The sequence below is a fragment of the Rhincodon typus genome, chromosome 10 (assembly GCF_021869965.1).
Source record: "Rhincodon typus isolate 14 chromosome 10, sRhiTyp1.1, whole genome shotgun sequence".
Classification (NCBI taxonomy): Eukaryota; Metazoa; Chordata; class Chondrichthyes; order Orectolobiformes; family Rhincodontidae; genus Rhincodon; species Rhincodon typus.
Genome location: NC_063341.1, coordinates 2,526,389 through 2,545,863, shown reverse-complemented (window position 1 = coordinate 2,545,863; position 19,475 = coordinate 2,526,389). Strand labels below are relative to the sequence as shown.

Sequence of the window (19,475 nt, the reverse complement as noted above, 5' to 3'; positions counted from 1 at the left end):
CACCGGGTCAAGTCCCCTCAGGATCTTACATCTTTCAGTCAAGTCTTGCATTCGAATTCTCCTCACAATATACCATAACATTCGATGAGTTTTCCTGACTACTTGCTATACCTACATACTAACCTCCTGTTATTTGTGTACAGAGACCCAGACGTGGTTCTGGTGACCTAGGTTCAAATCCCACCACGGCAGATGGTGGAATTTGAATTCAATTTAAAAAAGAAAGTCTGGCATTAATAGTTTAATGATGACCATGAATCCACTGTCAATTGTTTGAAAAACCCATCTGGTTCACCAATGTCCTTTAGGGAAGGAAACTGCCATCCTTACCTGGTCTGGCCTACATGTGACTCCAGACCCACAGCAATATGGTTGACTCTTAACTGCCCTCTGGGGCAATTAGGGATGGACAATAAATGCTGGCCTGGCCAGTGACACCCTCATCACATGAATGAATTAAAAAGAAAAATCTGACTATCCCAATTGACTGAAGGATTAAAACCACTTGTAATTAATGAACAGCCTTTGTTACATGCCCTGATTATCTCCTGATTTATTCTCTTTCCCACTGTATAGCTACTGTTAGGAAGCTTGTAGACTGTCGCTGCCAGCTCTTGGATCTCTTCCCCATTTGTGCTGCTTTCCAGAACATAAGCCTCTTCCTGATCCAGCATCCACTCCTGACCTCTCACACTGTTCAACAGCCTCCACTCCTCACTCAGGCCTGTTTAAGACCAGAGGGCATAAGATTAAGCTGAAAGCATTTTTTGACCCAGAGTGTGGTAAATATATGGAACTTGCTGCCTGAGAGGGTGGTGCAGGCAGAAAATCTCACAGCATTTAAAAAGTATCTGGATGAGCGTTTAAAAGGGCAGGGCATAGTAAGCTACAGACAAGTGCAGGTAAATGGGATTAGTGTAGTTAGGTATAACACAGTGTGGAGCTGGAGGAACACAGCAGGCCAGGCAGCATCAGAGGAGTTGATGTTTCTTCAGAAATGGGGGAGGGGGAAGGGAGCTCGGAAATAAATAGCGTAAATAGTGTAGTTTGGTGTTAGTTGGTCAGCATCGACATGGTGGGCCGAAGGGCCTGTTTCTTTGCTGTATGACTGTTGAACCCGGGCCCCTGTGAGGCAGCAGTGCCAACCACTCTGCTGCCCATACTGAGCGAGGCACACAACAAATGCACATAAGAGGCTATAAGAATTCAGCTCTTCCTGATTTTGAAAACCCCACCACCACATCACCCAGTTAGCAAATTAAAACAAACGATGGGTTGCAAGGACAGCTCGTTGAGGGGCAGCAGTCAAATAAATAAACGTAAAGGAAGAGAGGGAGGGGACTGAATTAAAATGGAGCGTGAAGTGAGTGGGTGGAAGCTGTGAATGGATATCTACCTGCCAGAGTGGCCTCCACCTGTTAACTGTGTTCAGGAAAGTTTCCTCAAGCAGTATACAGAGGGTCCTACTCAGGAAGGGGCAAAACCTGACCTACTGTTAGGAGATAGGGCAGGACAGGTGACAGAGATGACAGTGGGGGAGCACTTTGGGACCGATGACCACAGCTCTATTAATGTTAAAATAGTGATGGAGAAGGATAAAACTGGTCCATAGGTTCAAGTTCTAAATTGAGGCAAGGCAATTTTTGATGGAATTAGACAGGAGTTTGCAGGGTTTGCTTGAGGTAGCTTGCAGGCAAAGGGACCTCTGGCAAGTGGGAGGCCTTTAAAAGTGTGATAGCTAGAGTTCAAGGTCTGTATGTCCCTGTGAGGGTGAAGGGCAAGGTTGGCAGGAGTAGGGAATCTTGGATGACAAGAGACATTGAGGCTTTGACGAGAAAAAAGGAGGCGTGGCTCAGGTACAGGCAGCTGGGATCAAGGGAATCCCTGGAGGCATAGAGGGGGTACAGGGATTTACTGAAGTCGGAAATTAGGATGGCGAAAAGGAGGCATGAAATAGCTTTGGCTGAGAAAATTAGGATGAATCCAAAGAAATTCCTCAGGTATATTAAAGGAAAAAGAATAACTAGAGAGAGAATAGGATCCCTCTAGGGCTAAAGTGGATGTATATGTGTGGAACCACAGGTGATGGGCGAGGTCCTCAATGAATATTTCTCCTCTGTGTTTACTATGGAGAAAGACATGAAGACTTGGGATCTTGGGGAAGTTGGTGGCGACATCTTGAGGACAGTCTAGAGGAGGTGTTGGAAGTAATAAAATGTATGAAGATGGATAAATCTGGTCCTGACCAGGTATTTCCAAGAACCCTGCAAGAATCTAGAGAAGAAATTGCGGGGGCCCTGGCTGATATATTTGGATCATCGTTAGCCGCAGGTGAGGTCCCAGAAGACAGGACGGGAGCGAATGTTGTGCCCTTATTTAAGAAGGGTTGCAAAGAAAAACCTGGGAATTTTAGACAGTAAGCTTAACATCTGTGATAGGTAAGTTACTTAAGAAGATTCTGAAGGATAAGATATACAGGCATTTAGAAAGATACGGTTTGATAAGGAGTAGTCAGCATAGCTTCATACATGGGAGATCATGCCTCACAAATTTGTTAAGAATTCTTTGGTGAAATGACCAGGAAGGTTGATCAGGGGAGGGTGGTAGATGTAGTCTACACGGATTTCAGTGAGGCCTTTGATAAGGTTCTACATGGTGGCTGCTCTGGAAAGTTAGATCGCATGGAATCCAGGGAGAGTTGGCAAATTGGATACACAGTTGGCTTGATGGTAGGAAGCAGAGTGTAATAGCAGAAGGATGCTTGTCAGACTGGCGGCTTGTAACTAGCAGTGTGCCTCAGGGGTCAGTGCTGGGCCCATTGCTGTTTGTTATCTATATCAATGATTTGGATGAGAATGTACAAGGCATGATAAGTAAGTTTGCAGATGACACTAAAATAGGCGATATCATGGACAGTGAGGAAGGTTATCAGAAATTGCAGCAGGATCTTCATCAGCTGGAGAAGTGGGCTGAGAAATGGCAAATTGAGTTTAAAATGGGTAAGTGTGAGGTGTTGCATTTTGGAAAGTCAAATCAAGGTAGGAGTTTCATGGTGAATAGTAGGGCCTTAAGGAGTGTAGTGGAACGGAGGGACCTTGGAGTTCAGGTGCACAGTGCTCAGAAAGTGGAGTCACAGGTAGACAGGGCAGTGAAGAAGGCTTTTGGTGCACTGGCCTTCATTAGTCAGGGCATTGAATATAGAAATTGGGAAGTTATGTTGCAGTCTTACAGGACATTAGTGAGGCCTCGCTTGGAGTATTGCGTTCAGTTTTGGTCATCTTGCTGTAGGAAGGATGTTATTAAACTGGAAAGAGTGCAGAAGAAATTTACAAGAATGTTGCCAGGACTCAAGGAACTGAATTGTAGGGAGAGGTTGGATAAGCTAGGACTTTTTTCTTTAGAGCGTAGGAGACTGAAGGGGGGAATCTTATAGAAGTGTATAAGATCATGGGAGGCATGAATAGGGTCAATGCACTCAGTTTTTTTCCCAACTTTGAGGAATCGAGGGATAGAGGGCATCAGTTTAAGGTAAGAGGGGAAAGAATACATGGGAACCTGAGGGGCAACTTTTCTATACAGAGGGTGGTACACATATGGAATGAGCTGCCAGGGGATGTGGTTGAGGCGGGTACATTAACAACATTTAAAAGGCATTTGGATGAATACATGGATAGGAAAATTTTAGAAGGATATGAGCCAAGTGCAGGGAAATAGGGTTAGTGTGGATGGACATTTTGGTGGGCATAGACCAGTTCAGGCAGAAGGGCCTGTCTCCACGTTGAAGGACTCTATGACTCTATGATCTGGCAATCTATTTTATGCTACATAGAAACACAGAAGATAGGAGCAGGAGAACATCATTCGGCTCCTTGAGCTTGATCTGCCATTCCATACGATCATGCTGATCATCAAGCTCAAAACTATAATCCCCTGCTCCCCCAATATCCTTTAGCCACAAGAGCAAAATCTACCTCCTTCTTGAAAACATAATGTTTTCGCTTCAGCCACTTCCTGTGACAGAGAATTCCACAGGGTCACCACTCTCGGGGTGAAGACATTTCCCCTCATCTCTGTCAATAAAGTTAACCCCTAAACCTTAAACTGTGACCCCTGGTTCTGGACTCCCCCACCATCGTGAACATCCTTCCTCCATCTAACTTATCCAGTCCTGTTCGAATTTTATATGTTTCTATGGGATTCCCTTCCTTCACTCTTCTAAACTCCACTGTATACAATCCTCACCAACTCTACTCTCCTCATACGTCGGTCCTGCCATCGCAGCATTCAAATGGCTTTTAGGAATTAATATTAATCAGCCCAGTGAGGAAAACAGACTTTGAGGGTCAGGGTTACAAGACAACTTTTGCCGATTCTAAAATCCAGGCTTCTGTTGCAGTAATCTCAATGGAACCATTGGACACAGTCTTACAACAGCAGAAGGTGTAGACAGGGGATGTAGATGGAGGGTGTACACAGTGGGTGTAGACGGAGAGTGTAGACAGAGGGAATAGACAGAGAATGCAGACAGTGGGTGCAGGTGATGGTGTAGACATGAGCAAGGTCCCGTGGTGACCAGGCGAGTGGCTGTGTGGAGTAACACCGAGAATAGCCAATGAGCCTCACAGTCAGGGACACCCCCCTCCCATCCCACCATGGTGCTGAAGGTCACGCTGCTGCTGGAAAAGGTTCCATTTCAATTGAAACTGCTTCCACTGCACTCCCTCCCACACACCCCTTTTGTCCCCACGTGCCTCACTACAATCCCTGGAGCTGCCACCTAGCACCCTTCTTCTGTCACCCTCGACCTGCCCATGCTTACCCACGATGCCATTTCAATCCAGCTTGTGCTGCCTTTGGGAGAGGTGACCTTCCCTCCATCCCCCAGGAAAGTGGCCTCCATCCCGGAGCAGCATAGTCCCACTTGCTCATTAGAGACAGAGATGACGGTCCGTGAGTTTAACCTGAGGGTCACCACAGCTGAGGCAAGGGGAGAGAAGGTGGTACCTCCATGGTGATACTACCCTTCATTAACCCACTGCGACCCCTCTTAAGGCTGATAGTAATCAACCTCCCCATAAGGTAATATTGTTGCACTAAAAACGGGAAGTTGCTGGAAAAGCTCAGCAGGTCTGGCAGCAACTGTGAAGAAAAAAAAGTTAACCTTTCGGGTCCGGTGACCCTTGCTTAGAACTGCAGTCACCCAACCTGAAACGTTAACTCCGTTTTTTTTCTTCACAGATGCTTCCCACACCTGTTGAGCTTTTCCAGCAACTTCTGTTTTTATTCCTGATTTACACCATCTGCAGTTCTTTTGGTTGCACTTAGTTTAGGACTAATTGGCCTTTGAAATAGGACCATGGCTGGCTAGCACTGTCTGAGCAGACAGTCACTGCTGGAATGACCCTGGCTCCAGAAAATCCCATTGCAATCGGGCAACACATCAGGGAGCACAGAGCCCACTGCCTCTGAAAACCCTCCCCACTAGGACTGAACCGGTTCCACACTCAGTATTCATCTTTCTCAGCTGCCGTCCCATACTGAATCAGCTGTGGTGTTGTTCAACCATGTTTTGAGAAGATTAATCCCTGATCTTCAATTCCCATCACAAAACCCTGTTCTCGATCCATTTTGGGGGTGGCATGGTGGCTCAGTGGTTAGCACTGCTGCCTCACAGCACCAGGAGCCCGGGTTCGATTTCATCCTCGGGTGACTGTGTGGAGTTTGCACATTCTCCCCGTGTCTGCATGGGCTTCCTCCGGCTGCTCCCAAAGTCCAAAGATGCGCAGGCTAGGTGGATTGGCCATAGTGTCAGGGATGTGTAGATGAGGTGAGTTATAGGGGAATATGCTGTGAAGGCCAGTGTGGACTTGTTGGGCCAAAGGGCCTGTTTTCACACTGTAGGGATTCTATTCTCTACGAAGAGACACGCACCTACAGGCTGCACCGAGTAACACACACTCACAGAGACACCTACAGGCTACACCGAGTAGCACACCTACATTCAGAGAGACACGTACAGGCAGCACAGTGACACACTTACATTCAGAGAGATGCATACAGGGAGCGCTGAGTGACGCACCACCTCTAGCATCTGTGATAGGCCTAAGATCATTTCAGGTGTTACCCAGAAGCAGCAGAGAGTGCACAATGTGATCCCACCAGCTCAGCCTGGACCGACAGAGTGAAGAGCGAATCCCTCAAATTGTATGATTGAGTCCCAGAAGCTTTCAGTTTCTGAGATAGTAGGAACTGCAGATGCTGGAGAATCCGAGACAACAAGGTGCAGAGCTGGATAAACACAGCAGGCCAAGCAGCATCATAGGAGCAGAAAGGCTGACGTTTCGGGCCTAGACCCTTCTCTGATGAAGGGTCGAGGCCTGAAACATCAGCTTTCAGTTTCTGTTCTGTTTGAAATCTTCTGACCTCGACACATTCTAGATCAAAGTATCATTTGAAAATGATTGATGATTGGCTCTCAAACCAATCGACAGTGTCATTGATTGACAGGCCAAGTAAGCAATCATGACAATGACTTTGCTGAATTGCAGCCAATCAGCTGAGGGGAGGTGTGGTCCATTTCCAAAGCGCATACAGAGGCAGAGACTGAATCTTCTTCATCTTTATTTCCTTTTCCAGTTTGAAATTGACAGAAAAAAAGACTGTAATTAACAGCCCAGACAGAGGAAGCTGCACAAATTCACAGCCACAATGGAGCTTCAGGAAAACACTTGTGGCGATTTTCTCAATAACATGAGAATCCTGTCCCTTTAAACAGTGACAAAACCTTAAATTGGAACTGGCGGCTGAGCAGGAAGGAGGTCTGGTTTACTGAAGCAGAAACTTCTGAGGTTCACATTGTTTTTGTACAGCTGACAGTCTTCAGCATCTTCGAGAGGTTTTACTTGGCATCACAAGTCAACACTATCCCCATCAAACACTCCCAGGACGGGAATACCCCGAGGTTGCATACAGACTAAAGCTCCCTGTACACTGTCCCAATGACCTGCCTTAACCCGTGAACCTCAGAAGTGTCTCTGAGCCAGTCCCGAGAAGGAATAGAGTTGAAATTCCGTGCTGACAATGACCTTTGTCCTGCCAGCTCAGCCCTGTTCTATTTAAAGTTGTGTCTCCTCTGTGGACTGTCTCAAACACACTACACACATTCTGATCTCCTGATGCTCTTGCTGAGGGGAGAGGAGAGGGTGACATGGGTGAGGGCACAGGAGAAGCGAGCGTTGGACTCCCAGTCAGAGCCAGAGAGGGTCAGCAGGCTGCTGACACTGTAGGTGCTGTCCGAAGCTCGCAGGTAGTTGCTGGTCTGAACCCCGTCCGAAATGACTGTATCGTCCTTCTTCCACTGCACCTTCAGCTCATCGGGATAGAAGTGATTGGCAAGGCACACCAGGGTGGCAGTGCCCTTGGTCTGGACCTGCTCCGGGGAGGGGGGCAGCAGGGTCAGCTTGGGCTGAGACCTGTCACGGCCTGAAAGACAAGAGAATCAATTTTAATCCATGCCATTCGAAGCGATTTGAATTCGCCGGACAATAACTGGCAAAACAATCCATTTGAACTTTTGTAGCCAAAACAGAACAAACCCGACAAAAGAACAGGCATTTTTAAAATTGATTGTTGGGATGTGAGTGTCACTAGCAGGGCCAGTATTTATTGCCCATCCCTAATTGCCCCTGAGAAGGTGATGGTGAAGCAGCAGAAAGAGAAGGGACAGTTTTGGACCATTGTTTAGGGAATGAATGTGGGCAGCTGAAAGGGCTATCAATGGGGGAGTATTTTAGTGACAGTGATCAGAACTCAGTGAGATTCTGATTCTGATTCTCAGTGAAGTTCTGAGGAAGGATCAACAGACCTGAAATGTTAACTCTGATTTTTTCTTCACAGATGCTGCCAGCCTTGCTGAGCTTTTTCAGCAACTTTGTTTTTGTTCCTGATTTACAGCATCCGCAGTTCTTTCGGTTTTTTGAGACTGACAGTAGGGATGGAAATGGAGAACCATGGAACGTGTCAAAGTTTTTATTTGGGAATGAACCATTTTATGAAACTGTGCGGTGATTTGGTAAAAGGAAACTGGAACCAGCGAGTTGATGGGAAATCAGTGTCAGGGCAGTGGGTTGCCTCCAAGGATGAGACAGAGATCGTTCAGAGTCTGTTCCCACAAACAGTAAGGGTGGGATTCCCAAATCCAAACTCTCAGCCCAGATATGAGAAAGCAGCCAGAGAAGGGAAGACCAAACAGGGAAGGTGATTTTGGATACCCGGAGTTCAATGCTGCAAAAAGCCAAGAGAAGGATAGAAAATGCAGGGGTGAAATTAAACAGGACTGGAGGACAGCAAAGAGCTGACAGGATGAAATATGTCCAAGTGAATCAGGGAAATCCCAACGATGTTTTATAAACACAGAAGAAACAAGAGGGTTGGGGTTGGGTACTGACATGATTGGAGAACTGATTGGCAGACAGGACACAAAGTTAAATAAATGGGTCTTTTTCTGAATGGCAGATCATTACCAGTTGGGATACCAGAAGGGTCAGTGCTTGTTCCTCAGCTATTCACAATATAGAGTCATAGACCGCGGAAAAAGCGGCCCATCAATTCTGTGCTGGCCAAAACAATAATGTAACAATTCTCATCCATTTTCCCAGCACAAGGGAATTACATGGGAATGTTTTCAAGAAGGAATTAGATATAAGCTTGAGGATTAAAGGGATCCAAGAATGCGGGGAGAAAGCAGAAACAGGCGACTGTGTGGGGTGATCAGCCATGCTCATATTGAATGGCACAGCATGCTTGAAGGGCTGAACTGCCTACTCCTGCTCCTGTGTACAATGTTTCTATCTGTTTCCCGGATAATGAAGAATGTCTCTCATCAATTTGAAGCTGGAAAATGTGGCCATGGTGCTTAATGAATGCAGCTTAGTAAGGTGGTTAAGAAAGACACACGGGGTAAAATGCTTTTCTATTTGATGGAATGAGGGCATCGCTGGCTTGGCAGTATTTATTGCCCATCCCAAATTTCCCAGAGGGCAGTTAAGAGTCAACCACATTGCTGTGTGTCTGGAGCCACATGGTAAGGATGGCAGTTTCCTTCCCTAAACGACATTAGTCAATCAGATGGGTTTTTCCTGACAATCAACAGTGGCTTCATGGTCATCATTAGCCTAGTAATTTCAGATTTTTTTATTGAGTTCAAATTCCACCATCTGCTGTGGCAGGATTCAAACCTGGGTCCCAGAACATTACCTGGATCTCTGGTTTAACAGTTCAGCGATAATACCACTAGGCCACCACCTCCCCTTACCTCAGTTTTGGTTGAGAGTCACCGCAAAGATTTTGAGATAACAAAGTGCAGAGCTGGATGAACATAGCAGGTCAGGCAGCATCAGAGGAGCAGCGAAGCTGACGTTTCGGGTCTGGACCCTGAAGAAGGACCCAAACCTGAAACGTCAGCTTTCCTGCTCCTCTGATGCTGCGTGGTCTGGTGTGTTCAACCAGCTCTACACCTTGTTATCTCTGACTCCAGCGTCGGCAGTTCCTACTATCTCTCAGCAAGGATTTTGTTTATTCTGGAACTGTATAAATCCCCAGTTAGAGCCCAGTTCTGGTGACAACATTACAGGAAGGATGCGATCCCATTAGAGAGGGGACAGAGGAGATAAATGAGGATTTTGTCAGGAATGGGGAGTTTTAGCTTTGAGGAATGATTGGATTGGCTGGGATTGTTTTCTTTGGAACAGAGGAGGCTGAGGGGAGTTTAGATCAAGGTGTGTAAAAGGATGAGGGGCCTGGATAGCGTGGAAAGGAAGGACTGATTTCCATTGGCAGAGAGGGCAATGACCATGGGGAGAGATTGAAATGAATTGGGGGAAGTGGTTATGGGGAGTTAAGGAGTACTTTTTAACAGGAGCTGGTGATATCTGGGACTCACTGTCTGAAAGGGTGGGAGTGGCAGAAACCCTCATCACAATGAAAAAACACTTGGATATTCACTTGAAATACGAAAACCTCCAGAGATACAGAGCAAGAGCTGGAAAGTGGGATGGAGCTCGATATCTCCTTAACTAACCTCTGATAATTCACAAAAATGTTGTTGCCAAGGTTGGAGGGTTTGAACTGTAGGGAGAGGCTGAACAGGCTGGGGCTATTTTCCCTGGAGCGTTGGAGGTGAAGGGGTGACCTTATGGAGATTTATAAAATCATGAGGAGCATGGATAGGGTGAATAGCCAAGGTCTCTTCCCTTGGATGGGTGAGTCCCAAACTAAAGGGCATAGGTTTAAGGAGAGAGGGTAAAGATTTAAAAGGGATCTAAAGGGCAACTTTTTCATGCAGATGGTGGTGCCTGTATGGAATGAACTACCAGAGGAGGTGGTAGAGGCTGGTACAATTACAACATTTAAAAGGCAACTCGATGATATATGAATAAGAAGCGTTAGCGGGATTTGGGCCAAATGGTGGCAAATAGGACTGGATTAATTTATGATATCTGGTTGGCATGGATGAGCTTGACCGAAGGGTCTGTTTCTGTGCTATACATCTCTATGACTCTAACTGGGACAACTTTATCCAAGAACTTTGGCACAGACTTGGATCAACAGACTTCAGGAAGGAGTCACACTGAGTGTTCATGTAGAACGTTCTTGATTTCATTTCAAATCTTGCTGCCCAGCACTGGACTGAGGCTATGGTTGATGCTGCAATGAGTCTCAGTGTCGTGGGGGTCAGACAGAGTCACTGCTCCTAATGACCCCATGACCGTGGAAGGTGGGAGCATGTGGACACTGGGTGAGGGTCAGGATCAGGAGACTTCAACTTCAAAGAAAGACGTGTACTTGTGTAGCACCTGTCTCCACCTCAGGATGCCCTAACGACTCCTGCAGACTGTGCACAGCAAGATCCCAGAGAGCTGACTGGTAATGAGCAGAGCATCAGATTTTTAGGGATGTTGATTGGGGGATAAATATTGACCAGGACACCAGGGGGAGCTGCCCTGCTCTTTGTCTCATAGTGCCATGGAGTGGCATTTTTTACATCTGAAAGACTCCCTGTTCATCCATAGCAAAAAATGACTTGTATTTCTATTGAGCATTTCACACATCAGGTTCTCCCAAAGACACTTACAAACAGTTTTGTTCGAAAACCACTCACTGTTGTAATGTTGGGACTGTGGCAGCCAATGTGTGCACAGCAAGATCCCACAAGAAGCAATGAGATCAGGGAGTATTTTTAATGATGTTGGTTGAAGGTTAAATATCGGCCTGAACTCAACCCGAAGAGATAGCAACAGAGTTCAGTTGTATGCAAACTGAGAAAATGAAAGGTAAAGGAGAAGGTAGGATTGCTGGTTATTTGTTATCAGAAAATAAAAGGAAGGGACAGAATTTGTGAATACCATATTGTACCAATGAACCATATAAGTGGAGGGAAAATTGGCAATTGAACAAACTAAAATTTGGAGTAAGGTAGACAAAGTGGTGCCATAAATCAAGGTAAATCAGGTTCCCAAGGAATTTAAACTAATTAAAGTGGAGGAGGGCTCAGGAGAGGTTATTCAAGTTTCCGGAACAATAGAACAGAGAGTATGGAAAGGGTCAGGAATCAAAGGACAGGCACAGCGGATAAGAGGACAAGGATGAGAAGGGTGGGGCAGTCAATGCAGGACTGAGGATGTTTTACTTAAACGTACAGCTTGTACTGCAGATTGAAACTGGCAGCAACTATGTTGTGGGTATCACAGTAACATGGCTGTAAGGGGATCAGGCTGGGAACTAAATATCCAAGGATACATATCCTATTGAAAGGACAGGCAGAGGGGCAGAGATGGCAGAGTTCGCCTTATTAGTTAGAAATGAAATTAAATCAATAGCATGAAGTGATATAGAGTCGGAAGGCGCAGAAACTGTGTGGGTAGAGTCGGGGAACCACAAGGAATAATGAACCTGATGCAAGTTGTGTACAGGCCTCCAAGCAGCTATCAGGATGTGGGGAAGAAAACAAATCAGAAGCTCGAAAAGATACATACAAAATGTCATGGCAGACTTCAATGTATAGGTGGAATGGGTAGCGTCTCTCAAGAAAAGGAATTCATGGAATGTCTACGAGGTGGTTTTTTGGAGCAGCTCGTGGGAGAGCGACAATGGAACAGGCAGTTCTACATTTGGTGATGTGAAATGAGGCAAATTTGGTTAATGAGCTTAAGGTGAAGGTACCCCCTGGGGATAAGTGACCATAATATAAAAGAACTCATCCTGCAGTTTGAGAGGGGGAAGCTGGAATCAGATGGAATGGTAATACAATTGAGTAAAGGTAATGACAAAGACACAGGGGAAGAGCTGGCCAGAGTTGATTGGAAGGGAAGCTGAGCAGGGAATATGGTGGAGCAACGATGGCAGGAGTTTCTGGGGTTATTCAGGACTCACAGCAGAAATTCATCCAAGGAAGAAGAAACATAGTAAGGGAAGGATGAGGCAATGATGGCAGACAAGGGAAGTCAAGAACATCATAAACGCAGAAGGAAAAAGCATGCGATGTGTTGAAGATTAGTAAGAAACCAAAGGATTAGGAGACCTTAAAAAACCTGTCGGGGACAACTGTAAAAGCATTAAGGGAAAAGAAGATGAATTATGGGGGTAAGCTAGCCAGGAATATAAAAGAAGATTGCAAGATTTCTATTATACATATAAAAGGTAATAGGGAGGCAGGAGTGGACATTGGATGCTGAGAAATGAGGCTGGAGAAGAAATAATAGAGAATGAAGAAATAGGAGAGGAATTGAATAGGTAACTTTGCATCAGTCTGCACAATGGAAAATGCCAGCAGTATTCCAGAATTTCAAGACAGTCAGGGGGCAGAGGTGCTTGTAGTGGCCATCACTCAGGAGAAAGTGCTGGGGAAGCTGGATGGTCTGTAGGTGGGTAAATCACTCAGACCAGATGGATTACACCAGAGAAGGGGATCACTGAGGAGATTGTGGAGGCAATGATATTGATCTTTCTGAAATCAGTGGAATCTGGGAGGGTCCCAGAGGATTGGAAAATGGCTCACTTAACACCCCTGTTTGAGAAGGGAGGGAGACAGAAGGTGGGAAATTATAGGCCAGTGAGCCTGGGATCAGTTGTTGGTAAGATTTTACACTTCAATTTAAGGATGAGATTGCAAAGGACTTGGAAATGCAATGGTAAAATAGGACTGAGTCAGCACATGTTTATCAAGGGGAGGTCATGCCTGACAAATCTGTCAGAATTCTTTGATGAACCAGTTAGACAAAGGAGAGTGAGTGGATGTGATCTATTTAGAATTCCAAAAGGCCTTTGACATAAGATAAGAGCCCATGGTGTTGGGTGAAGGGACAAGTAGTATTGAGGAAGTGGGAAGGCTGCAGAAGGTACTGGACAGGCTCGGAGGGATGTCAAAGAAATGGCAGATGGAATACAATGTGGGAAAGTGTGAGGTTATGCACTTTAGTAGGAAGAAGAGATGCAAAGTCTATTTTTTAACTGGGGAATGGCCTTAGAAATCTAAAGCACAAGGGGCCTTAGGAATCCTCGTTCAGTTTCTCTTAAGGTTCACATGCAGGTTCAATTAGTGGTTAGGAAGGCAAATGCAATGTTAACATTCATTTCAATAGGGCTGGAATATAAGAGCACAGATATACTGCTGAGGCTGTATAAGGCTCTGGTCAGACCGCATTTGGAATATTGTGAGCACCTTTGGGACTCATATTCTAAGGAATGATGAGCTGGCATTGGAAGGGTTCACACGATGTTTACAAGAATGATCTGGGGATGAAGGGCTTGTTGTATGAGGATTGTTTGAGGACTCTGGATCTGTACTTGATGGAGTTTCAAAAGATGAGGGGTAATCTTATTGAAACTTACAGAACACTGAGACACCGGGATAAAGTGGATGTGGAGAAGATGTTTCCACAAATTGGAGAGACTAAGAACCTGAGGGCACAGCCTCAGAGTGAGGGGAAAACCCTTTAGAGCTGAGATGAGGAGGAAATTTTCTTCAGCTAGAGGGGCATAAATCTGTTGAACTCATTGCCACAGAAGGCTCTGGAGCCAAGATAGTGAGTCTATTTAAGATTGAGATTGGTAAGTTCTTGATTGTTAAGGGGATTAAAAGTTCCTGGAGAAGGCAGGAGAATGGGGTTGAGAAGTATATCTGCCAAGACAAATAGCAGGGCAGATTCAATGGGCTGAATGGCCAATTTCTGCTCCTATATCTTAAAGTCTTACGGACAGTTTCCCAAAAACCCTGGAACACTGAAAGCACTGGATTGTGAGCCCTGCTGTAGCTGTTTATCATCAGAACTTTGCCAAGAGATAACCAGGGAGTGGAGAGAATGTGCATCCAGTTCCATGTGGGAACTCCAGGATGCTTCCCGGCTCCTGGAATACCATGAGTGCAGGAAGTGTGGTCAGTGACAGCAGTTGGAGCTCCGGGTTTCGGAGCTTGAGCAGCAGCTGGTGTCAGATCGGAGCGTCTGTGAGGCTGAGAGCTCCGTGGAGAGCACGTTTCTAGATGTGGTCCCTCTGCAGCTTTAGAGTATGCAGGGAGAGAGGGAATGGGGCAGTCCGAAAGGACCAGGCAGCTAGCACAGGGGTCCCCTGAGTGTATCCGACTCCCCAACCAGGATTCAGTTCAGAATCCTGATGGGAATGATGGTTCATCTGGGGAGTGCAGCCAGAGCCAAGCCCATGGCACCACGGGTGGCTCAACTGTCCAGGGATGTGGTGGGCACAAGGAAGACTGGAAGAGCGATAGTGAGAGGGGATTCAAGAGCGAGAGCAATCGATAGGTGTTTCTGCAGCTGCAGATGGGAATCCAGGATGGTGTGTTGTCTCCCTGGTGCCAGGGTCAAGGATGGCACTGAGCAGCTGCAGAGCACTCTGAGGGGAGAGGGGGAACAGTCAGCAGTCGTGGTCCACGTCAGTCCCAGTGACAGAAGGAGAAAAGGGATGTGCTGCTGCAGTCAGAATTTAGGGAGATTGGCAGGGAATTAGCAGCAGGAGCTCAAAAGGAAGAATCTCCGGATTAAACCCAGTGCCACACACAAGTGAGAATAGAAACAGGAGGTTAAGAGAGGTGAATATGAGTCTGGAAAGAGTTCCAGGAGGGAGGGCTTTAGATTCTTGGAACCTTGGGACTAGCTCTGGGGGTGATGGGAGCTGGACAGACCGGACGGGTTACTCCTGAATAGAGCTCGGACTGAGTTCTTTCTGGGTTGATTTGCTAGTGCTGTTGGAGAGGGTTTAAATTAACTTGGCAGGGCTGTGGGGACCGGGAGGGAATATCAGCGAGGAACACCAAGGTCCACAGAATCCTGGGAGAGATAGATAGCACTCGAATAAGGAATATCAACTTATTAGGCAGGGCAAAGCGAGGGAGAGAGTAATAAAGTCTAAATCAGGGTCACTGTGCATGTATGGGAATGAACGGAGTGTGGGGAATAAGATTGGAGAGTTACAGACACAGATGGCCAAGTGGGAATCTGATGTTGTGTATCTCACAGAGGTTGGGATGAAAGAAAGACATGACTTCTTAAGGGACATTTAAGCGACTCTTAGATAGGCACATGGATGATAGTAAAATGAAGAGTATGCAGGTTAGTTTGATCTTAGAGTAGGATAATAGGTCGGCACAACATCATGGGCCGAAGGGCCTGTACTGTGCTGTACTGTTCTACGTTCTATGTTCTATGACTGGAAGTTAAATATTCTTGGATACAAGGTGTTTAGGAAAGATAAGAAAGAGGGGAAAGGGCAAGAGGTGGTGGGATTGGTTAAGGAGATCAGTGCAGACCTGGAGAAAGAGGATGCCCCAGACGGGTCAAGGACAGAATTGATTTGGCTCAAGATAAGGAACAAAAAAGGTGTAATCAGATTGCTCAGTGCAGTCTATAGGTCACCAACCAGTGGGAAGGATGTAGGGGACCAAATCTGCAAAGAATTTACAGAGAGGTGCAAAATTGTTATAATGGGAGACATTAATTATCTGAATATAGACTGGAATCGTAGCAGTGTGAAGGGCAGAGAGGGGCCAGAGTTGTGAGAGTGTGTTCAGGTGAATTTTCTCCAGCCGTGTGTTTCCAATCCAATGAGAAAGGAGTGAGAGGACATTTAGGGAAGAGTGATCATTGTATCACAAAGGTTTAGGGAGACAGTGGAAAAGGACAAAGGCCATTTCAGGGTCAAAAAGACTCATTGGGGTAAATGCCAACTTCCAGGGGGTAAGGACGTATCAGGTCTGAATAAACTGGGGTCAAAGGTTGGCAGGAAAGCCCTGAGGTAAATAACAAGGGATGTAGATTAGGGACAGTCTAGGTATAGTTGAGTGGGGGTGAACAATTCCTGAACTCTTTCAAGGGTAAATGTGGTAGAATTATGGTAAATAGGAAAAGGGCAAAAGAGAAACTAGGGAGAGAATAGGGCCCCTTAAAGATGAACAAGGTCACCTATGTATTGAGCCACAGGAAATGGGTGAGATCCTAAATGAATATTTCACATCAGCATTTATCATGGAGAAAGACATGGAAATAGTAAATAGTAAATAGTAAAGTCTTGACAAGAGTCCACATGACAGAAGAGGAGTTCTTAAAATCAATAAATGTGGATAAATCTCCGGGACCTGATCGAGTGTATCCGAGGAAATTGTGGGAAGCTAGGGAAGAGACTGATGTGTCCCTTGCTGAGATATTTGAATCATCGATAGTAATGGGTGAGGTGCAGGCAGACTCGAGTGTGGCAAATGTTGTGCCATTACTTAAGAAAAGCTGCAAGGAAAGCCAAGGAACTACAGGTCAGTGAGCCTAACGTCAGCGGTGGGTACATTGTTGGAGGGGATTCTGTGAGACAGGATCTACATGTTTTTAGAAAGGGAAGAACTGGTTAGGGACAGTCAGCATGGCTTTGTGTGTGGAAAATTGTGCCACCGCTGTTCGTCATTTATGTAAATGATTTGGATGAAAAGAAAGGAGGAATAGTTGGTAAGTTTGGGGATGAGACTAAAATCGGTGGCATAGTGGATGGTGAGGAAGGTTATCTAAGAGAATAATGGGATCTTGATCAACTGGGTCACAGACAGAGGAATGGCAGATGGAGTTTAATTCAGATAAATATGATATGCTGCATTTTGGTAAGACACAGGAGACCGGTGAGATCCTATACGGGTATTTTGCATCAGTGTTTACTGTGGAGAAGGACACGGAAGCTAGGGATCTTGGGAAAATAGTGAAGTCTTGAAAATAGATCACATTACAGAAGACGAGGTGCTAGAGGTCTTAAAACACATAAAGGTAGATAAATCCCCAGTACCTGGTCAGGCGTATCCCAGAACATTGTGGGAAGCTAAGGAAGAGATTGCTGGGCCCTTGCTGAGATATTTGTGTCATCGATAGCCATGGGTGAGGTGCCGGAGAAGTGGAGAGGTTGGCTAATGTTATGCTGCGAGTTAAGAAAGGCTGTAAGGAAAAGCCAGTGAACTTTTGACTGTGAGCCTGACGTCAGTGGTAGGTAAGTTGTTGGAGGGGTTTTTGAGGGACAGGATTGACATACATTTGGAAAGCCAGGGACTGGTTAGGTATAGTCAATGTGGTTTTGTGCATGGGAAGTTGTGTCTCACTAACTTGATTGAGGTTTTTTGAAGGGGTGATAAAGACGATTGATGAAAGCAGAACAGCAGACATTGTTAATATGGACTTCAGCAAAGCGTTCGAAAAGATTCCACATGGTAGACTGATTAGTAAGGTCATCTCACATAGGATCCAGGGAGAGCTAGCCATTTGGTACAAAATTGGCTTGAAAATGGGAGACAGAGAATGGTGGTAGATGTTTGCTTTTCGCACTGGAGTTCAGTGACCAATGGTGTGCCGTAGGGATTGGTGCTGGGTCCACTGCTTCTCATCATTTAAATAAATAATTTGGATGTGAATATAGGAAGTACGGTTAGTAAGTTTGTACATGTCACCAAAATTGGTGGGACAGTGGATAGTGAAAAAGATTATCTCAGGGTACAATGGGACCTTGATCAGATGGGACAATGGGCAGAGGAGTGGCAGATGCAATTCAATATAGATAAATGTGAGGTGTTGCATTTTGGAAAGGCAAACCAGGGCAGGACTTATACAGTTAATAGTAGGGACCTGTGGAGTGTTGCTGAACAAAGTGAGGGAGGTGTGCAGGTGCATTGTTCCTTGAAAGTGGAGTCACAGGAAGACAGGGCGATGAAGAAGGTGTTTAGAATGCTTTCCTTTATTGGTCGCTAAATTAAGTATAGGAGTTGGGACATCATGTGGCGGCTGTACAGGAGATTGTGTGGCCACTTCAAGAATAGTGTGAACAATCTGATTGTCCCGTTATAAGAAGGATGTTGTTAAACTTAAAAGGGTGCAGAAACGATTTACGGGTATGTTGTCAGGATTGGAGTGTTTGAGCTATAGGGAGAGGCTGGTTAGTCTGGGGCTGTTTTCACTCGAGTGTTGGAGGCTGAGGTGTGACCTTATAGAGGTTTATAAAATCATGAGGGGCATGAATAAGGTGAATAGCCAAGGTCTTTTCCTCGGGAAGGGGAGTCCAAGACGAGAGGGGCATAGGTTTAAGGTGAGAGGGGAAAGATTCAAAAGGGGTAACTTTTCACACAGAGGGTGGTGTGTTTATGGATCTTGCTGCCAGAGGAAGTATTGGAGGCGTATAAAATTACAGCATTTAAAAGATATTTGGATGGGTATGTGAATAAGAAGGGTTCAGAGGGATATGGGCCAAATGCTGGCAAATGGAACAAGGTCAATTTAGGATATCTGTTCAGAGTGGACAGGTTGGACTTCGGGGTCTGTTTCCATGCTGTATGACTCCCTGACTATGAGAATCTGGAAAGGCTGGGACTTTTTGCCTTGAAGGGTATGAGGCTGAGGAGTGACTTTATAAAATCATGAGGGGCATTGATAATGTGAATAATTCAGGAAGGACGCAAATGTTTTGTAGAGATGGCAAAATAATTCCCAAAGATGGTTCCAGGGATGAGGGACATCAGTTATGAAAACAGATTGGAGAAGTTGGGCCTGTCTTCCTTGGATAAGAGAAGGCTGTGAGGAGATTTGATCAAGGAATTCAAAATCAGGAGGGGTCTGGACAGAGTAAACTGTGAGAAAATGTTCCCACTCGGGAAAGGATTAAGAGGGAAAGGCCACAGATTGAAAGTAATTGGTAAAAGAAGCAAAACTGAGATGAGGAAGAACATTTTCAGCCAGCGAGTGGTTAAGGTGCGGGATGCACTGCCTGAGAGTGTGGTGGAGGCAGCTTCAATTGAAACATTCCGAAGGGAATGAGACTGTTATTTGAAAAGGAACAATGTACAAGGTGACAGGGAGAAGGCAGGAGAATTGCTCATTTGGAGAGCCGGCCCAGACAGGATGGGCGGAATGGCCTCCCTGTGCACTGTAACAATTCAGTGAGTGTGTGATTGA

At 45.7% G+C, this 19,475-nt stretch overlaps 1 gene segment (V, D, J or C); it reads right to left on the bottom strand.

Annotated features, from left to right (window-relative positions):
* Positions 1 to 6,604: 6,604 nt before the first annotated feature.
* LOC109910611 overlaps positions 6,605 to 19,475 on the bottom strand; it is a 109,231-nt gene continuing 96,360 nt past the window's right edge. Inside the window, 1 exon segment of the C gene segment in view lies at positions 6,605 to 7,482. Within this exon segment, the coding sequence occupies positions 7,154 to 7,482 (329 nt within the window).